The sequence below is a fragment of the Podarcis liolepis genome (assembly GCF_965112155.1).
Source record: "Podarcis liolepis genome assembly, chromosome: 3".
NCBI classification, from domain to species: Eukaryota; Metazoa; Chordata; class Lepidosauria; order Squamata; family Lacertidae; genus Podarcis; species Podarcis liolepis.
Genome location: NC_139557.1, coordinates 26,112,356 through 26,133,916, shown reverse-complemented (window position 1 = coordinate 26,133,916; position 21,561 = coordinate 26,112,356). Strand labels below are relative to the sequence as shown.

At 41.4% G+C, this 21,561-nt stretch overlaps 1 protein-coding gene across 1 annotated transcript in view; it reads left to right on the top strand.

The window, feature by feature from the left end:
* The window catches only part of MYOM2 (myomesin 2), an 81,687-nt gene that overhangs the window by 40,945 nt on the left and 19,181 nt on the right, over window positions 1-21,561 (top strand). The window contains exons 13-24 of the mRNA XM_083495808.1: window positions 1,601-1,772; window positions 3,234-3,417; window positions 5,927-6,101; window positions 7,289-7,410; window positions 8,525-8,716; window positions 10,056-10,178; window positions 13,666-13,844; window positions 14,471-14,585; window positions 15,114-15,270; window positions 15,366-15,472; window positions 18,050-18,094; window positions 18,598-18,734. Of these exons, the coding sequence (XP_083351934.1) occupies window positions 1,601-1,772; window positions 3,234-3,417; window positions 5,927-6,101; window positions 7,289-7,410; window positions 8,525-8,716; window positions 10,056-10,178; window positions 13,666-13,844; window positions 14,471-14,585; window positions 15,114-15,270; window positions 15,366-15,472; window positions 18,050-18,094; window positions 18,598-18,734 (1,708 nt within the window). The remainder of the gene's footprint in view (window positions 1-1,600; window positions 1,773-3,233; window positions 3,418-5,926; window positions 6,102-7,288; window positions 7,411-8,524; window positions 8,717-10,055; window positions 10,179-13,665; window positions 13,845-14,470; window positions 14,586-15,113; window positions 15,271-15,365; window positions 15,473-18,049; window positions 18,095-18,597; window positions 18,735-21,561) is intronic.

The window sequence follows — 21,561 nt, the reverse complement described above, 5'->3', positions numbered from 1 at the left end:
CAGGGTTTTCACAACAGGGATGCTAAAGGTCAGAGCACCTTCATGCACTCAAAGGAAACCATGGCCTGTGTGTCTTACAATTTTTAATAGGAGTCACTCTAGAAGTCTTCTCTCTGTGTGATGGAGTCTTTCTTCCTGTTGGATGTCTCAGGGGTTGGATTCCAAAAAGAAGCGGGAGCTATGGTCACAATGCTTTGCTTGTGTGCTCAAGACATCGATTCTATAAAACATATTTTGCTGCACTGTGTGAAATATGAGCAAGCCAGGGCTGCACTGATATTACCTTGCTGGTACCTTTCCTGGGAAAATCAGAGGTTCACTGTGTCAGGTTCCTATTGGAAGACCGGACAAACGTTAGAACATTAGCAGTGGCAAAGTTTTTATCGGTGGTTGCAAGAAACAATGATTCCTATCTTTAAGTCTGAACAAAATGCTTGTTTAACCTGGAGGTAGGCTTTCTGAATTGTGCATTGCTTTGTAATGATTTGTTGGGTCTCTGGACCATAATAAAGATTGATTGATATGGTCCCAATGAGGGGTGTGATATCTATGCCCAGAAAAGCAAAGGGGCAAATGCAGTAGAAATGGGCAAACAGCCTTGCGTGTTTATCCTTTGAACATTCCATCTGGGTGCCTCAAGGGGGCCGATTCTCTCTGCTGCCCATGACCCTATATTTTGTAAATTCAAAATATGCAATGAACCCTGAGTCCCTTTTCCCCATCTCCATCCCTGTGGATGCAGAGGCATGGAAACAGGAAATGTGATGATGTCACTTCTTACCCTTTTCTTACTCGGCATTGCAGGAGAAAGATTGAGGAAGGGTTTACTATTTTTGGCAGCATTCAGTTATCTTCCCTAAATTCTAGTTGCACCCTTCAGGACAAGATAGGGAATGAGGTGGGAACAATATCAGACAATTTTGCTGAGTTAGAAGCATGGACTGGGCAAACTAAGGCAGTGTGGGCAGTCACTCTGATCTCTCTCACCTCTCAGTTTTCCCAAATTAGGCAGTCTTGGATTGTTGCTTGATGGGAATTTGAGGGCAAAGGTGATTAGAGACTCATTTCTCCATCCCTATACTGTATTTGTCATTGGTTCTCGTTATCATTCCTGGCATAGAAGAGATATTTATTCCGTTACTCTGTGCTTTACCTGTACTGTTTTATACTTAATTGCTGTGATCTTTCATGCGAATTTCCCTCCTTGCTCATTTTTCAGGGGCGGATGCTTTTTTGCTCCTGTCTTTGATCAGCTCTGTCTCACATCTGCATAAAGCATGAAGACTTTATCAAGCCATTTAGTACAGCAGATTAAAGTGATTCAAACGTGATCAAAGTAGAACAAAGATCTTGTGAGACGAATACACATGGATATTTTTTTTTTTGGTTCCCTCTTCAGATTTTTGTGGTGTTTTTTTTTAACATTGCCTGTGAAAAATCAATCCTTCCCTTTTAATTGGCTTGCTTGGATGTCTTAAAATAGAAATGAAGCAACTTTAATAAACTGTAAAGCTGATACTATAGCCCTTAATAGCCAAGCAATGCACTCTAGCGAGGGAGTTCAGGAAGACAAGCTCTCAAATAAGCGCTGACCTGGGAGGTTAATCTGGCATTTAACACTTACTGAGTTTATTGCTCCTCTAGGCGATGTTAAGATTCCAGGACCTCCCACCAACGTACACGCTTCAGAAACCAGCAAAACATATGTCGTACTCAGCTGGGATCCACCTGTTCCCCGTGGCAAAGAGCCATTATCATATTTCATTGAGAAGGTACTGTGCCGTATAGTTGCGTTCAGCTGTAAGGCATTTCATGGCCACCTACCCTTTCGTTTCAGATAGTTTCCCTGGTTTCAGCAAGCAAAACAATAGAATTAGCAAACCAGTCTAGGCAAGAGGAAGATGAAAAAGACCAGAAAAATATAATGTTTTGTCACTTTGATTTTTTTTTATCGTGGTCAACAGAAAAACACAATGCATTCAAAATAAAGTGCTCTTTCAGGGCTTGGTTAGCCTCGTCTAGATTGAGAACAAGTGAGAGTTGTATTTGATGTACCACTGAGAAACAGTGAAAGCTTTGCCTTCCTGTTAGAAAGAGTTTGTGAGGATGGAAAATGCCTTGACTAACCACTTGCCCTGAGTGTTTCTGCTTCCCAAAGGAAAATCCACCAATTCCTTTTCTTGGCAAGGTTTGGTGCCTGCTTTCCTATTTTCAGTGAACATAAAGGTAAAGGGACCCCTGACCATTAGGTCCAGTCATGACCAACTCTGGGGCTGCGGTGCTCATCTCGCTTTATTGGCTGAGGGAGCCGGCGTACAGCTTCTGGGTCATGTGGCCAGCATGACTAAGCCGCTTCTGGCAAACCAGAGCAGTGCACGGAAACGCCATTTACCTTCCCACCAGAGCGGTACCTATTTATCTACTTGCACTTTGACATGCTTTCGAACTGCTAGGTTGGCAGGAGCAGGGACCAAGCAACGGGAGCTCACCCCGTCGCGGGGATTTGAACTGCCGACCTTCTAATTGGCAAGTCCTAGGCTCTGTGGTTTAACCCACAGCGCCACCTGCGTCCCTTTTTTCAGTGAACATACTCAGGAGAAAAGAGGATCCCTTTATGGCACAATACTAAGTGCAATAGGAAAAAACCAGTTCAGGTGACTAGCAACGCAAGCTTTTATATATATTTACTCAGAAGTAATCTCTATTGAGTTCAGTGGGGCTTACTTCAAGGGATGCGCATAAACCTACTTAATTCTTAATAATCACAAGGACAGTAAAACAGTAGCAATACCACCGTTATCAGGACTGAGCAATGCTCACAAAGTAGTTCATTCTCGGATTGCTGCAAACAATTTCCAGACTCTGGGAAACAATAATCCTGTTTGAGGAGCAGCTGTTTTAAGATGATTATTATTATTCACACACACACACATGCATGCACGCACATGCAAACGAAATCTCTCTGCTTTTATAATTCCCTTATTGATGACAGACTTCAAACAGACAAGCTCCTGCAAGGTAAAAGGAAAGGCTCACGTTACATTCTATTTGGCATGAATCCATGCTTAGTGATCCCATATTAGACAGATAACGAAGGGGATAGTTGGCAGCTGACTATCTGGAAACAATAAGGATTTGTGCTGACGGTTTAGCGATCTGAGCACTTCAAGGACCTTTTTCTACAACCTTTACAAAGTAGTGATAATCACACGCATTTATTTATTTTCAAATAGTCCGTGGTTGGCAGTGGAAGCTGGCAGAGGGTCAACGCTCAAGTGGCTGTGAGATCTCCCCGCTACGCAGTGTTTGACCTTGCTGAAGGGAAATCATATGTTTTCCGAGTTTTGTCAGCAAACAAGCATGGGATCAGTGATCCTTCTGAAATAACACCTCCTATTCAAGCACAAGAGGCCATTGGTAAGTCGGTTTTAAAACGTTAACAAAAAGTGATATTGGGGTGGTTGGCGCTGAAGAGTAGACTGTTCTGCTAGCAAGTTCAAGAATGTGCATACCGTGTATATGGCAAAATTTAAAAGGTGATTGTGAGTCTGTGAGGCAACTCATCATTCTCCCAACCAAAATCCATAGTCAAGCCCATGGACCGGATATTGCCTAGCAACTAGAGCTCTTCGAATTATATTCTTCTGATAAGACATAGAAATTGAGGTCTGACTTCTCTCTTATAGTAACACACACACACACACACACACACACACACACACACAGCAAGCGAGAGAGATGCCCTCCTATCTCACCTTCCTACCTTTTAAAGAGGAGTTATACAACAATTTAATCAGCATTGCTGTTTAGCATTTGTATATTTGTATCGGTGTTTCTGTCTACCAAACTAGAGTAAAATCGCTGTAATGCTAGTGGGGCAGGATTCAGCTACAGTTAAGCCCAGTTAAAGTTTCAAGGGAAAAGAAATAAGCACATGATTTATGATGAGTGAATTCTGCTTATCTCTATTTTCAACCAAGTCAGGAGAACAGTATGATGTTGGGGTTTTAACTATGGTTTTCTTATTGAATCTTTGTTTTATTTAGGCAGCGTTAGCTATCTTGTGTTCCTGATTGCAGGAAGTGCCTGATATAAAAAGTAACAAATGCATAAACATGAGAAAACTCCTAAATTTTGCATCCAACACAGCCTTTATGGGATGAAAACACATTCTCACAATGCGCCTTAGGTTCTGTGGGTCAAGCGAAGGCAGCTTCAGTGATGGTTGAGACAGCAGATTGGCACCAGATTGATGGGAGCTACTACTCAGGAGGAGGGACCTGTTGCTGTGGTGCAGCTCCTTTCCTCTCAGTCTTCCCCATGTAGAAGCAGAGCCAGCTTCCCTTCTCACTCAAAACAGTAGACAAATGTATCAAATTTCCCCATAAATATATATGCCTAGTTGGTGTGTGCCAGTCATCGGATACATACATCATCCTGTGTATATACTCTCTTAGTTAAAGGTAAAGGTAAAGGGACCCCTGACCATTAGGTCCAGTAGCGGACAACTCTGGGGTTGCAGTGCTCATCTCGCTATATTGGTCGAGGGAGCTGGTTTACAGCTTCAGGGTCATGTGGCCAGCATGACTAAGCCGCTTCTGGCGAACCACAGCAGTGCACAGAAACGCCGTTTACCTTCCTGCTGGAGCGGTACCTATTTATCTACTTGCACTTCGTGCTTTTGAACTGCTAGGTTGGCAGGAGCTGGGACTGAGCAACGGGAGCTCACCCCGTTGCGGGGATTCAAACCGCCGACCTTCTAATCGGCAAGCCCTAGGCTCTGTGGTTTAACCCACAGCGCCACCCACGTCCACTCTCTTAGTTTCTCAGATAAAGCAATTGTCCATATATTCTGTTTCCATTGTGTGATGTGTAGGGGATCAAGTCATTTCCCATTTTGTTACAAGCAATTTTGCCGCAACCAAAAGAAAAGTAACAAGTTCCTTGTGTCATAATTTAAGCTGGGTATCTTTGAAGTTTGTTAATAAACCTAGGTATGGATTACATTGTACATCCTGTTTTGAGATGTTGCTTATTTCTGTAAATACCTTTCCCCGTGAATAACTTTAAAGGTCACATTTACATGCTATATGCCTTTGAGACGTACCTGGTTTTTTTGATCTTGGAAGTTCCTGGGCCAATTGATTGCTCAGGAGCCAAGATGTTCTTCTGCAAATGAGTTTCCCATTTTAAAAAGTTCTAGTGAAGTACAGCAATCAAAGATAATTCCATTGGGGTTAGGGGTTTATAGTAATCAACTTCTGAGCATTTGTCAACAGTGGCTGCTGGGTTTGATCACCCACTCTGATTAGCAAAGACTGCATAGGCACAAAATTAGCATGTAAACACAACATAGGTCACTTCCAGACAGCCTGTTTATTGAGCATTTATCCTAATTTGCTCATGGAGAGATTAGACTACACAGGCTACTTAATGAACATTCATCCTGATTCTTTTTTGTAGGAAATTAGACCACAGTTTGTCAAGCAAGTGCTACCCCACACTATTCAGTGCATTTCCCCATTACTTACCTTACTGCAAAAAGTCTAACATTTTGGGGAAGCAGGTTTGTTTTGAAAGAGCACTAGATCTTCTTTAATTGTGCAGCCTGAATTTCCTGGTATGTGATTGAATCCCATCCAAAACAGAGAGTCTGTAAGCATCCATAGCCTCATTTTGAATTCCAAGAACAATCTTGAACGCATTATTTCCAGACATTGGCATCATCACACTTTCCCATTAAAATTGCTAGGACTGAAAAGTGCTTAGCTTTGGACTGTATTGCATTGGTATTGTGTTGGTTCAGCAACTTGGATATTGTGTGCTAAGTAGTTATTTGTTGGTGTACCAAGAGGTGGCGGGTAAGCTGGCTATATGTTGATATGCAAATAAGTTACAAACGAAACCTTCTCTTCTTGTGGCACAGTTGTCCCTTCTGCTCCGGGACGTATAGTGGCAACAAGAAACACAAAAACCTCTGTTGTTGTCCAGTGGGACAAGCCAAAACATGAAGAAGACCTGTTTGGCTACTACATTGACTGTTCTGTGGCAGGATCGAATCACTGGGAACCTTGTAACCATAAGCCCATAGGCTATAACAGGTAAAGGGAATTGTGATGGTTTGATTTATTACCTTTCTTTTCCCTTTTTTAAAAAATCTGCCCTTTGGTCAAACAACCTCAGAGCCTTACATGAATTTTGGATGGACATTGACTAGGTTCAGAGCTTCTTAGCTTCAGCTACCTTCAAATTACAGTGGTTAAGTACTTAATTCGTTCTGAAGGTCTGCTCTTAACCTGAAACTGTTCTTAACTTGAAGCACCACTTTAGCTAATGGGGGTCTCCCGCTGCCGCCGCGCCGCCGGAGTACGATTTCTGTTCTCATCCTGAAGCAAAGTTCTTAACCCAAGGTACTATTTCTGGGTTAGCGGAGTATGTAACCTGAAGCGTATGTAACCCAAGGTACCACTGTATTCTCTAGATACCAAACTCTTCATTTCCCCATTAATTTGATGCTTAATAATATAAGTGCTTTTTCTGGGAGTACTCAAGCACCATTTTTCAAGAAGAAAAGCACTGAATATACCATACAAGTGGTTATTGTTGTAATTATTGTTACTTAACTGCATTTATTGCCTCCTTTTAACCATTAGGCCCTAGGGCATATAATATTAATACCTCAAGTGCCCAAAGCAAAGAGATCTGCCTTTGGCATATGATGGAAACTTTGGAATGAAGGTGCCAAATGCATCATGTGAGGATGGGAATTCCACAATTTAAGGGCTGCCACAGAGAATGCTCTCTCCCGGTCCACCGGCCCCTGAACCGCTGAGGGCACAGGAACTATGAAGAGGGCTAGAATCAAATGTGTACATCTTTCCCAACTCGTTTGAAGGGAGATGTTGCAGAAATTATATTCAACAATGAGTCAAATTTGCTCACATAGAACATACTTTTGATGAGAGCCAGTGTGGTGTGGTGGTTAAGAGCAGTAGACTAGTAATCTGGTGAACCGGGTTCGCGTCTCCACTCCTCCACACGCAGCTGCTGGGTGACCTCGGGCTAGTCACACTTCTCTGAAGTCTATCAGCCCTACTCACCTCACAGAGTGTTTGTTGTGGGGGAGGAAGGGAAAGGAGAATGGTAGCCGCTTTGAGATTCCTTCGGGTAGTGATAAAGTGGGATAACAGATCCAAATATAGGTCAGGAATTCTCATTATGTAATATAGTCCACATATACATCTTTCCATTCAATCCCTGTAACAGCCTCCATCCCCATTTCTTTCAGATTTGCTGTGCATGGCTTAGCAACAGGAGAGAAATACGTCTTTCGTGTGAAGGCTGCAAATGCAGTGGGAATGAGCGAAAATTCTCAGGAGTCTGAACCTATAACAGTACAAGCAGCCCTCAGTAAGTGATGTTTTGTAATAATCCAGATTCAGTAACAGCAACAAAAACACACTGAGAACTCTTTTGTACTCACAAGTGTCACAGGGCTGGCATATGTGTTACCTGATCCAAGCGGTGAGCCATCTCCCTGCAGTGACTCTGTCATGTGCTGTATAACATGTAGCACACTGCTTCATGTCCCAATAGCATGGGACTGTTTCACATTATCAGAAGTTTCCCTGTGAGGAATGGCATGGCACATTCCAGTAGGATGTGGGGAGTCACAGCAATATAGGACAACCCTTGTTAGCTTGGCGCATTAAAGGAATTTAGTTGCTGAAGAAGAAGGGTAAGGGTAAGGGTAAGGGTAAAGGTAAAGGTAAAGGTAAAGGTAAAGGTAAAGGTAAAGGTAAAGGTAAAGGTAAAGGTACCCCTGACCGTGAGGTCCAGTTGCCAACAACTCTGGGTTTGCACGCTCATCTCACTCTATAGGCCGAGGGAGGCGGCGTTTGTCCACAGACAACTTCTGGGTCATGTGGCCAGCATGACTAAGCTGCTTTTGGCGAACCAGAGCAGCACACAGAAACGCCATTTACCTTCCCACCAGAGTGGTACCTATTTATCTACTTGCACTTTGACCTGCTTTCGAACTGCTAGGTGGGCAGGAGCTGGGACTGAACAACGGGAGCTCACCCCGTCACAGGGATTCGAAATGCCAACCTTCCAATTGGCAAGCCCTAGGCTCAGTGGTTTAGTCCACAGCACCACCTGCGTTCTGAACAATCTAATCTTTGGGGTCTTTAGGACATTAGGAAGATGATTAACTTAGCTGTTTTATGTTAATGCTGTTGCAAGGGAACATGGAAGAGTATTACTGAGGGATGATGGGAAATAATGCCTTAGTTAAGCCTTTCTTTACCTATAATGTGTTTAAGGTAGACCCCAGTGAGCACTATGAGACTTGCTTCTGAGTAGACATGCATAGGATTATGTATATTCTTAAATTTGTTAGCTGAGTCTAAAACCATTATTTCACCATAACGTAACTGATAGGTAGAAAAGAAGCAATTTGGTATTATGCGAGATGTTCAATTTGGACGTTGTTATAATGTTTCATGCGCTTGATTTCTTTAAGCCTGCCCCTCCTTTCCTTATGGTCTCACACTTCTCAACTGTGATGGCCACTCAATGACCATTGGCTGGAAGCTTCCACGATTCAGTGGTGGGTCAAATATTCTGGGTTATTACATAGACAAACGAGAGCTACATCATCACAACTGGCATGAAGTCAACTCTTCTCTTGTTAAAGAGAGGATTTATACGGTCAGTATTGCTTTCAAACGTTGGTATTTAGACTTAATATCACTTTATTTTTAAGATGTAATTTTGGCTGTGATGAAACCATTCCAAAATATGGCCTGGAAGAGAAGAAACAGTAGCACATATTGTCTGTATGGGCACGTTGTGCAGTTGCATGCAGTGAATAAGATGATGATGATGATAACAACAACAACAACAACAATAATAATACATTTTTTTATTATTTATACCCCACCCATCTGGCTGGGTTTTCCCTCCCTTCCTCTTGCACTGAGACAATGCTTCTATAGTGGTCTATTCATGCTGGGATAAAGGAAAAGACAAGTTCAGAACAGGATGAGACTGTGATGCTGTTTGCACATACAGTGGTATCTCGGCTTACAAACGCTTCAGGTTACAGACGCTTCAGGTTACAGACTCCGCTAACCCAGAAATAGTACCTTGGGTTAAGAACTTTGCTTCAGGATGAGAACAGAAATTGTGCGGCGGTGGCAACAGCGCAGCAGCAGCAGGAGGCCCCATTAGCTAAAGTGGTACCTCAGGTTAAGAACAGTTTCAGGTTAAGAACGGACCTGCAGAACAAATTAAGTTCTTAACCAGAGGTATCACTGTAACAGTAAGCCATAGTCAGAAATAAACCATGGTTTACCATGAACAAACAGTGTGCTGGTGCATGCCTGTCAATCACTTCTGTTCCGCTTCATCCTGCCTGCTTTCAGGAGAAAAACAAGCACAAGTCTTGCCTTAGTGGTACATGCCAACTAGGGTCTGTTTTACTCCAAACAACCACCAGCATGAGCTAAGATCTGCTCATGACTTATTGCTCATGTTGGTTTGGGAGAAACAAACGGCAAGTGTTGGTTTGCATGTATAGATAAGCCCAGCCTTGCGCATTGTTTCTCCTGGGAGTCAGAAGACAGGATGCAACAATTGACCAGCATGTTTGAGCTGTGGTTGATTTCTAGCTACATCTTACTGTTACTTGTTGCTGTTTGATGAATGATTCTGGACAGTAGCTTATTTCATCTGTTATCTATTGCCAACAAAATCTCATGTTATAAAGAGACAGCCATTAAAAGTCCCACAGGACAGTTTCCCATTAGAAATTTTATTTTAAACAGACCAGCCATTGCTTCTCTTTTGGAACCTGTCCATATTTAAATAGCTAAAGAGCTCTCTTACCAATTTTTTCATTTTAAATTAACTTGGTTATTTAGCTTAAAGCACTACGGAAGTTAACTCCAAATAAATGAGAAGATTTTGAATGTCTTACTTCTATTAAGAAGGTCATGTGAATATTACCCATGTTAAATTTGTTTTTAATGTCAACTGTTCTGCAAAGGTAGAGGATTTGACAGAAAACGCCTACTATGAATTCAAAATTGCGGCCGCAAATATCGCCGGCATAGGGCAGGCATCTGAACCCAGCGAGCATTTCAAATGTGAGGCCTGGACAATGCCAGAACCTGGTAAGTAGTTTGGCCATTCATAAAGGGAATGCATTTTTGAAAATGAGTGACAGTTCAAACGTTATCACTTGACAATGGCAGTCGTAATTTAATATGTTTGAGTTTTAAGTACAGTACTCTGGTTTGTCATAAGAAAAGGTTTTCACAGTTTATCAGGGGAAAGCAATACAAGGCCTGTGGAAGCCAGTGTGGTGTAGTGGTTAAGAGCGATGGACTCGTAATCTGGTGAACTGGGTTCGCGTCTCCGCTCCTCCACATGCAGCTGCTGGGTGACCTTAGGCTAGTCACACTTCTCTGAAGTCTCTCAGCCTCACTCAACTCACAGAGTGTTTGTTGTGAGGGAGGAAGGGAAAGGAGATTGTTAGCTGCTTTGAGATTCCTTAGGGTAGTGATAAAGCGGGATATCAAATCCAAACTCTTCTTCTTCTTCTTCTTCTTCTTCTTCTTCTTCTTCTTCTTCTTCTTCTTCTTCTTCTTCTTCTGTGGGCTGTTAACAGCCAATCATGACTCCATTCCCTTCCAGGCGTGCCAGATTTTGCCCCACATTGAGGGTGCCTGGTGTGTGGGTGTGTGTGATGTCACGCCTCGGTCCAGTATACCTGAAGGAGCCTCTCCACCTCCATCGTTCTGCCCGGACACTGAGGTCCAGCACCCAGGGTCTTCTGGCAGTTCCCTCGCTGCGAGAAGCCAAGTTACAGGGAACCAGGCAGAGGGCCTCCTCAGTAGTGGCACCCTCCCTGTGGAATGCCCTCCCACCAGATGTCCAAGAGAAAAATAACTACCAAACTTTTAGAAGACATCTAAAGGCAGCCCTGTTTAGGGGTTTAATAGGTTATTGTATTTTAGTGTTTTGTTGGAAGCTGCCCAGAGTGGCTGGAAAAACCCAGCCAGATGGGCGGGGTATAAATAATAAATTATTATTATTATTATTAGTACTATGCCACATGTGTGGCATCACATGGCAACACACAACCCAACATGGCACACACCACACATGACATCACATGGTGTGAGGGGCCCTGTCAGAGCTTCCAGTGGCTGCATCGAGCCCCATCAGGCCTTGGGGTTCTATGTGACATCACACATGCGACACCATAGGGCACCCGGCTGGGCACCCACTGTGAAACTTTTGTGGGTGCATTGGCACCTAGGGCCCCCTAGAGATGGCACCTATATTCCCTTCCATTTTGTGAATCAACTGTGGTTAGTTCATCAGTGGAGAGAATATTGTCAGAAGTGTGCTCAATTACTGGTGGGTGAGTGGCCCCAATCTTTCTTTAGATGAACTCATAAATGATATGCAATCTTTTTTTAAAAAAATCAGTCAATTAAAAGATCTCAGTTTGTTTCTGAAAGTCAATCTGAGGACTCGGAAAAATGCCCTCATACTATCCCTGTCAGTCCCCCCCCCAAAAAAAAAGCCTTCTTACACACTGAAACACCATTACTCCTTCCCTTATTTGTCAAATAGTGAGGGAAGCAGCAACAATGGCGGCACGTAAGGAGTCGTTCCAAGGTCTCCTTTCTCTTCCCATCTATATTCCTCTGACACTTGGGCTAACAGAGAATCAGGGCCCAAGTGCTCAGGAAAATGATCATTCTGCCAAGGGTTTCTGCATTTGCAACAAAAACAACAAAAGTATTCAAAAAATGACCCAAATTTTCCTATCTCCATTCCTGGAAACTTTCCAAGTTCTTCCAAGGTGAGCTTCAGATAGCTTGCCCAGCTCTCTAATTAATCAAAGCAAACAGAAACTTCTAGGTAATGTTGTTTGTCTGTTTCATTTGAAGGGAATACGTCTTCAGCCTCAAGCTTTTGATCATAAATAGATGCCAATCTCAAGAAAGTGACTATAATCATGCTGAGAGAAAAAGGGAATCACTATTTACTTCTTTGAGTCCTTTCTATAACCTTCCACTTTGGATTATTGCCTCTGCACATGTTTGCGGAATTTCAGGCTAGTCTCTTAGTCTTGAATAGACACATCTAGAAGCAGGAAAATGATGGGCTTGTCCTGCATTATTTGAATAAAGCAGTTTGAATTACGTTGGGAAATTGTGGCACAAACCTGCTGCGGTTCTTTTTATATGAGAGTATTTTAATATTTGGGTATATAAATATTAATGTGGTAAGCTGCGTTGCACTGGAACTCTCAATGACAGCTATAGAAAAATAAATCATGAAGTAAAGATTCACCCTCTCAACATAGAAAGACATGAATAAGGCACCTGCTTATAGCTGGAAATATCATTACATTCCTTGAATTTTTCTCTAGCCTTCCACTTCATGCCTTTTTGTTGTTGTTCCATTACCATGAAAAGTACTTCCTCACAAAACACAAGCAGATTGATACAAACCCTTTGCAACAGAAATTCAAACACTACTTGCTGCCTTGAAGGACTTCAGCGGCGAATACTAGTTTCCATTTTGTGCATGCTATTCATGTGGAAACAGTAAAATCAATATAAGTGTTAATGAAATCATTTGTATTCGGTGACAAAGTTAGTTCTAAACTCAGTGGAGCAGGTTGGCACATCAGAACAGTAATAAATTAAAACTGTATTTAAAGGAAGCATTTGTGCATGCACACACACACACACACACACACACAATACTGTTTGAACACATGGAATCTCCCATTGAAATGCCTCTTACCTCAGATTGAAACTACTAAATTCCATTTAGCAATCTATGCTCTTGAATTCTAATGTATCACTCTTGTACAGGAAAACAGGGGATGAACCTGTTTGCTAGGTGGTAATTAGGACTGGACTGACATTTCTCAGAAAAGAGTTTTCTGACAAATGTTTGGAAAATGCTCTTCTTTTCAGCTCCTCCTGAACAGTCAGGAAATTTCAGGTCCCCCCTAGAGAACATTCAATGAAATGGCCTCTCCAGTTTTGCCATCTATGAATTTTGGCTGAACTGTGGATCCAATTCTGACATAATTTAATATTGTTGAAGGAAGCATTGGGCTTTGTTCCTACTCCTTCCAGGCCTGCTCTTTTAACTTGTTGCTAAGAGAATTTTTTTCCTTCCAATTTTCAGTTCTCAACATTTCCACATTAATTTGTGATTCTTTTTTTTTTTAAAGTCCCCATGAAATTTCAGCAGCGTGCTAGTGCAAATTTCTCTCAATAGACACATTTGCATGTAATTTTATTTATTTATAAAATTATTTGTATACTACTATATCATTAAGAATATGTCAAAGCAGTTTACAGCAATAGAAACAAAACCAACAACAACAAAAAACCTATTAAAGAGTGAAAAACAGACATCAACTAACCATTGTGGATATACAAATTTTTGCAAAGCAATTCACCCTAATATAATACATTTCGGTATGTTATTTTCACCAATATATGCATTTTTATGCATACGTTAAAAAGTGCTAATGAGTGAAGTTTGCCTTTAAATGTGAACTGAACTGACTTTCTCCCTCATTTCTCTTGTTGACATCCATTTATGATCCATCTTCTTTAGGCCCTCCCTACGATCTTACGTTTTGTGAGGTTAGGGATACATCCCTTGTGATTCTCTGGAAAGCACCTGTTTACATTGGCAGCAGCTCTGTTAGTGGATATTTTGTGGACTACAAGGAGGAGGAAGGAGAAGAATGGTTCACATTCAACGAGAAGCCAACATCACACCGTTATCAAAAGGTAGAAAATCTTAGAGTTAGAAGGGACCCCCGGGTCATCTAGTCCAACCCCCTGCACTGCAGGAATCTCAACTAAAGCGTCCATGACAGATAGCCACCCAACCTCTACTTAAACACCTCCAAGGAAGGAGAGTAAAGGTAAAGGTAAAGGTAAAGGTAAAGATAAAGGGACCCCTGACCATTAGGTCCATTTGTGGCCGACTCTGGAGTTGCGGCGCTCATCTCGCTTTATTGGCCGAGGGAGCCGGCGTACAGCTTCCGGGTCATGCGGCCAGCATGACTAAGCCGCTTCTGGCGAACCAGAGCAGCGCACGGAAACGCCGTTTACCTTCCTGCCGGAGCGGTACCTATTTATCTACTTGCACTTTGACGTGCTTTTGAACTGCTAGGTTGGCAGGAGCAGGGACTGAGCAACAGGAGCTCACCCCGTTGTGGGGATTCGAACCGCCGACCTTCTGATTGGCAAGTCCTAGGCTCTGTGGTTTAACCCACAGCAATACCCGTGTCCCTTAGGAAGGAAAGTACTTGGAAGTTATTTGCTGTGGTATTTGGGATGTTGTCACTTCTAATTCCCCCCCCCATCTTTTTGTTAGTAGAAAGCACTTCATTGTCTGTAATTTTTTTAAGGTCACCGAATTACATGAGGGCAGATCTTATGTATTTCGAATTCGTCCGGTGAATGATGCTGGTGTAGGCAAGCCCTCGGATGTTTCTGAAGCTGTGCTGGTCCAGGCTAGACCAGGTATGAAGACATGATATTGACCACTATACTTCTAAAATGCCCAAATATCTACAATGCGGGGTAACTTTTTAAACCCTGGAAGGGGTAGATGTGTTTATTTTCCTATCTGACTATAAAGCCAAAGGGTTGAGACCCAAAGAGGTCAAAGTGCACCCCTAAAGCCATTTTTGCTTCTTACTGAAACCCTGTGTTTTATGTTGGTTTCTACTTTCATGGGCACACTGAAACCGCCTCCCAATTCTAACCCTGTCCTGTCTCTGAAACTTCACTGTGTGAGAATGCTAGATGGTATAATAATATTTCTGCAACGGCCCCATTTCCCCACTGTTGCAAGCTCTTAAAATAAACTTGTTTGCTCTCTCTGTTTGTAAGCTGCTTCTTCCCTCTGGCTTCAGCAGCAAATTGAACTAATTAAAGGAACATTCCAGACTTTAAGACTCTCTTAATTGAATCAACATTCATCCCCCCCATACAGAACCCATACATCCCCTTAATAATTACATTTCTCATGGCAATCATATATTGCAGACACTAAGGAAATCACTGCAGGTGTGGATGAAGAAGGCAATATTTACCTTGCCTTTGACTGCAAAGAAATTTCAGATGCTTCTCATTTTGCTTGGAGTAAATTCTATGAAGAGATAGAAGATCATGATAAATACAAAGTTGAAACAGTTGGAGAACAGTAAGTTCTACAGTTGTTTTAAAGAAGTCTTTGAAAATCAGGATACTTTTAGCAAACAAGTAGTCACCTGTCTTTTTTTGCACTTTATTTTTTAGTTCTAAACTTTATTTTATGAAGCCTGACAAAGATGATTTGGGAACCTATGCTGTTGCTGTTAGCGATACTGATGGTATTTCATCCAGTTTTATTATGGATGAAGAAGGTAAGAAAATAATCTTGTATTCTTTATAGGGCATGGCAGAGTTATATAAAGCTAAACAGGGAACTTTATTAACCCCCAAATCAAATGTATGCATCTCACCCTTCATTCTTTCTATGCCAAAGAGGACATGAAACTTTTATAGCCATTAAATTTTTTTAAGGAAAGACATTTTTTTTGAATTTTCAGATTCTAGAATTTGGCTTTTTTAAAACAACAACAATAACAAGAAACGTTTGATATAATTAAATACTGCTTAAACAATAGAAAAGTCAATAGAGATATATCATTTTCCAGCTCTACTACTACTTTGATTGTTAATTATTTGACTTGATGGTCACTTGGTACACTAAGGTCTCCAAGCGACTTACAACATATTAAAAAACATAAATATAAATACATTATATCATAAAAACGGGGGGGGGGGGGAGGACTAACCCAATAACAACCACAATAAGCTTGGCAGCACATTAGGAACAAAACAGCAGCATCTCACATCTCAGTCTTTCAAAAGCCTGGGGGAAAATGATAACCTGACACCAAAAAGATGTCAAAAAAGGTAGACCTTGCTTGGGGAGAACACTCCACAGATAGGGTGCCACAACTGAAAGGACCCTTGTTACAACCCTCTGAGCTTCCCTCAGAGAGGGGAGCTTGAAAAGGGCCTCAGAAGATGATCTAAGAGTCCAGTTAGATTTAAATGTGGAGAGGCATTCCAGAAGATATTGAGGTCCTAAGCCATAAAGAGCTTTATAGATCAAAGCCAGGACTTTGAATTGGGCTCAGAAGCATACAGGCAGCCAGTGTAGTTGTAACAAGATTGCCATTGTATGATCCTTGAACCTCTCAATAGTTGGGTAGCTGTATTATGCACTAACTGAAGCTTCCGAACTGTTTTCGAAGCAATAGTTAACTTGGAGGTTTTCAGAGCATAGATTACTATCTATGTTATCCCTGTCCAAATAGTTGGGTCACCAGCCTAAGCTTATGGAAGACACTCTGCACCGTCAAGAGCACCAGTAACTCAAGGGCCACAATACTACAACTATTTACTATTATTATTGTTAGCATCAGATCCAAATTGAAAGTTCAGCCAAGTTCAGTTTATAGCCAACAAACAAAACAAACAAACAAACAAACAAACAAACAGATTTTAACAGACATGCAAAGATGATAAAAACATCATAATAAAACACATGTAATGAAAGACTTGTAACAAATAAAACATATCTACACATGTCTCAGGTAGCAAGGCAAGACACATAGTAATAATAATAATAATTTATATAGGCTTATTTCTGGATACAATTCTAAGGTGCCCAGTCCTTATTGATCATATTACATTTATATTGCATTTATTCCACAGGCTCTAGGATTCATGTTTCCCCACAAACTAGGAATTCTTTGAAATGAATGGGCCTTAGATGCACGTAATACATTTTAGAAATGAGATAGAACTATCTGTTGGGTTTCCTTGATGTTTCACTTGCTAATTTTGCCTTTTCTTTGTTACTTGCAAATTTGCACATTGTGCAATTAGTTCCATTTTCTGAGCTCTCATTAGCAATTCTAATGTGTTAAGTAGGGCTAATCTCTGTATCCAGCTATGTAGAACCTAGCCTTTTGCACAATTTCTATGAGGATTTATTGACATTTGCTGTGTATCTTTGTAAACATTTCCTGTCCACCAGCTTTCATTCTCTTTTGCAAACGCTGAAAGGAGACCCTTTCAAAAGGAGACACCAGGGAACAGGGTCAGCTCAGCAGAGAAATGAGAGACGTAGATGTTGGATTAGGGCTGGCCCAAGACAATTTTCATCCTGAGGTGGAACCGCAAATGCCCTTTCTTCATTGTACCCAAAGTGCATCTTAACAAAGGGCAGTCATGTTATTTTGGCACATCTCATAAGCACCCTTCCCTAGCAGTAAATACAACACTAGTAATTTAAATAACCACCAATCTCTTGCCCTTTCATGACACTCCAAATCGGCTGCCTAAGGTGGCAGTCTCACTCAGCCCCTGGGCCTGCTTGTTTTAGACATTTTACCTTTTGCTTTTAGTATATTTCATTCTGAACTTAGAAATGTAGAAAGCCATCTTAAACCATGTCAGACCTTTGGTCTATCTAGATCAGTATTCTTGACACTGACAGGCAGCAGAGCTCCAGGGCTGGATAGCTCAGTTGGTAGAGCATGAGACGCTCATCTTAGGGTTGTGGGTTTGAGCCCCACATTGGGCAAAATATTGCAGAGGGTTGGACTAGATGACCCTCGTGGTCCCTTCCGACTCTACAATTCTGCGATAATTCTATAATTTCGGAAAGGGGTCTCCCCAAGTCTGTCTTGGAGATGACAGGGATTGAACCAGGGACATTCTGCATGAGGTATATGGCCCTTTTCAAATTCTCTGTCTCTTCTCATATTCTTTCATTTGCAAAAGTTGACTTTTCATAGGTATCTTCTTCACCGAAATGGGGGGAAAAGAAAGATTATTAGTGCTTTATGGAGTCATATACTGTTCTTAACATTTATTTTGACTGTCAGAATAAATTAAAACATGAAAATTGTCCTTCATTTCAGAGCTTGAACGTCTGATGACACTAAGCCATGAAATCAGAAATCCAAGTAAGTAGGACTTCTGAATCTAATATTCAGTCCCAGAAGGAATATATTTACACTCCGTTGATTGGAGTAAAGTAATGAAAAGTGTTTTTTTAAAAAAATAGAGCAGCTTGCTTATCCTTCTATTAATTAAATGCAAATATTAGTTTCTGTTTAAGAGAGATCTTCTTCACCACTGCAAATGTATTTGGATGAATGGATTCAGCTTGGATATGTCTAATATTTGCTGGATTATGTATTTAAAAGCCCTAAATAGTGCAATAAATATGCACTTCAGCTTGTGCTCTGACTCATGCAAAACCAGCTTTAATACACATCTGTGCAAATACCATGGAGGGGTTCCATTTAGCTTTCATAACATTTCACTTGTTTGTTGCTGAAGACTCTCAAAAGCTTTAAACTGCTGGGACTTATCTTTGGCTAAGTTATTCCAAAGCAGAAAATAAAGGAAAGGGGGAAAAAGTCCTTCACGTGTTTGCTTTTGTGCTCTGCTCTTTTCCCTCCAGCAATCCCTCTGAAGTCTGAATTAACCTATGAGGTTTTGGACAGAGGCCAAGTTCGTTTCTGGCTTCAGGCTGAGAGCATTTCAGCTGATGCCAGCTATAGATTTGTAATCAATGACAGTGAAGTTGTCAACAGTGATGTAAGTACATGCCTGGGAAGATGTAGTGCCAGATTCTTTGTAGGACGAGTACTTAGACCTGGTGAAGGGACTTTTTCTGTTTTAATGGCATCTCTCCATATGTACAGCTGTGAGATACATATAACCTTATAAACCACTACACCAGGCAAGTGAAGTGTTAACAAGTGAGAGAGTCCATTGTGCTAAATAAAGAAGATTGATTCAAGGGTAGGCAACTGGATCTGGTAGTGAACTCAATTCATATATCCCCTACCCCTATTGGCCAAGTCTGAGATGTGAATAAAGTCATCTACCTTTCAATCACATAATGTCATGATGATAGCATGATATCAGGTGACCCACTTTTCCTCATGTGGAGATTCAGCTGGTCAGTGGAATCTTCTTCTACTCTTTGGCGATCACTTGTAGCTGAGTAAGATTGTCTTCCATAAAAACGGTTTTAACAGTGAGTCCGTAAGTGACTATGGAAGCCAATTCTGGATCCACATGTCCTTCCACAATGGGGGACATAGGTTTGTGGGTGGGAATTGATCACGGTGAAGGTTTGCCAAATGTGCCTTCCTCTTAACACATTTCTCCCTTTCGTCCTGAGTTCAAACATCTTCAAAGCCCATGACACCTTTGATAAAGGCTGTTCTCCAGGTGGAGCGCTCGCAGGCCAGTGTTTCCCATTTGTCAGTGTTTATACTACATTTTTAAAGATTTGCCTTGAGAGAGTCTTTTTACCTTTTTTGTTGACCACCAGCATTATGCTTTCCATTTTAAAGTTCAGAATAGAGCAGTTGCTTTGGAGGACAATAATCAGGCATCCACACAACAATATGAGAAGTAGGCCCCACCTACTTCTGGCTTTATATAATTAGTGACTCAGCAGCCAGCCACATTTTTAGCAAAATTTCTTCCTTGTCAATTCTAGGACAGGCACCCCCTTTTATTCCCCCCAGCCTCCATTGCCCTCTGTTTAGAGTATAATGCAAATTTAACATCCCCTGAACAAAGTCCACACCATTTCTGTGGTGTACAGCGTCCAATACACCATTGAAACTGAACAGATTTGTAGTTGTAGTCACAGTAGTAGGAGCATATTAAAACACACACAGAGAAACACACCTCCTCTCTATTCATCTGCGCCGGGGCGGTTTTATGGTGCAACTAACATAAAAAGCATTCCAAGGCTTTATGCAATAGACAGCAATTCTGTGAACTCTTTCCATTTTTTGTAAACTCTTTAGGAGGTTTAACTAGTTTATATATAAGGTAAAGGGACCCCTGACCATTAGGTCCAGTCGTGGCCGACTCTGGGGTTGCAGCGCTCATCTCACTTTATTGGCCGAGGAAGCCGGCGTACAGCTTCCGGGTCATGTGGCCAGCAGGACTAAGCTGCTTCTGGCGAACCAGAGCAGCGCATGGAAATGCCGTTTACCTTCCCTCTGGAGTGATACCTATTTATCTACTTGCACTTTGACGTGCTTTCGAACTGCTAGGTTGGCAGGAGCAGGGCCCGAGCAACGGGAGCTCACCCCGTTGCAGGGATTCAAACTGCCGACCTTCTGATCGGCAGGTCCTAGGCTCTGTGGTTTAAGCCACAGCGCCACCCACGTCCCTTTTAGTGTATATATAGACAGTTCTAAATGGGAGATGTTCTTTATTTAGAATATTATATTTTGCCTACTTTTTGCTTCCTTATTTAGCAGTAATTTTCAGGGACTATTACTTCTCCCCCTCCTCCTCTTCCTCCCGCGCCATTTCCCCCTCTTCTTCTTTTGGCTATTTCCAGACCTGCGTCATCTCTCCCTCCTTCCCTGCTTTTGTATTTTTAGCAATGCTACGAAAGCACTGGCATCAGAGCTACTTTTTTCTCTTTTTTTGGAACAGTAGTATTATTTCACCTCTTTAATTAGCAAGCCACAGGTGACGTTTGCATTTGGAGATTGATGATATTTTTGTGGAAATTCACATAAAAGCCTCATATTTATGACTGCCATAAAACCATTGAACTTCATCTCACTGCATAATGGCAATAGCTAGAAACCTAATTATATTCTAAAACCTGCCCAGAGACAGTCACTGCAGCTGCTGATCATGTTCAATAGACCATCATACTAGTAGGAATATAGTTTTGTTCTTGACACTGGCCGAAAATAGATAATTTCCGATGAGGCTCTAATTGGAACAACTTCCTTTGGCCTTTCTTTCGAAGGATTTTATTTTTTGAAATGAAAGAACATAAAAAAAGAGGGCTAAATTCATTAGCTCTTCTAGGCGGCAGTTTTAATCCCACACCCTGTAGATTTTAAAAGGGGAATAATAGATATATTCCAATGAAGTATAAAGAAAAAAGGTTGAATCTTTGTTTCCTTTTGTCTAGTGGAAACACAGTTAAGTTTTCTGTTTTGAATATCGATCTATTGCAAATGTAAATTTTTGGTTTTCGCCCCTTTGGTTGTGGGAGCAGAATATGGTAGAATCAGCAGGCGCACTGCCTTCAAAAGGTACATTAATATTAAAAGATGTGCATCTGTGCTCTTGAATGCTTTGTATTAATCCCTATGGAGCTTGTATAGAAGATGTTCAATACGGATTGTGGAAAGCCGCAAAAAAGTGGTGCCCCCCACAAATTGATGGAAAGAAGACTAGCATTTCATATTGCCTAGTCCTTCAGAGAGAGAGAAAAAGTGATAAAATCCTATGTAAGCCTACATTCCTATGACTGTAGAACTAGGAACAAGCTATAACTGGGAATAAGGGTGGATCTACACAGAGGAAAACCCCCACTATAAATAAGTCACAAATTAAATTGTTATAATAAAAGAGAAAAAAGCTATGT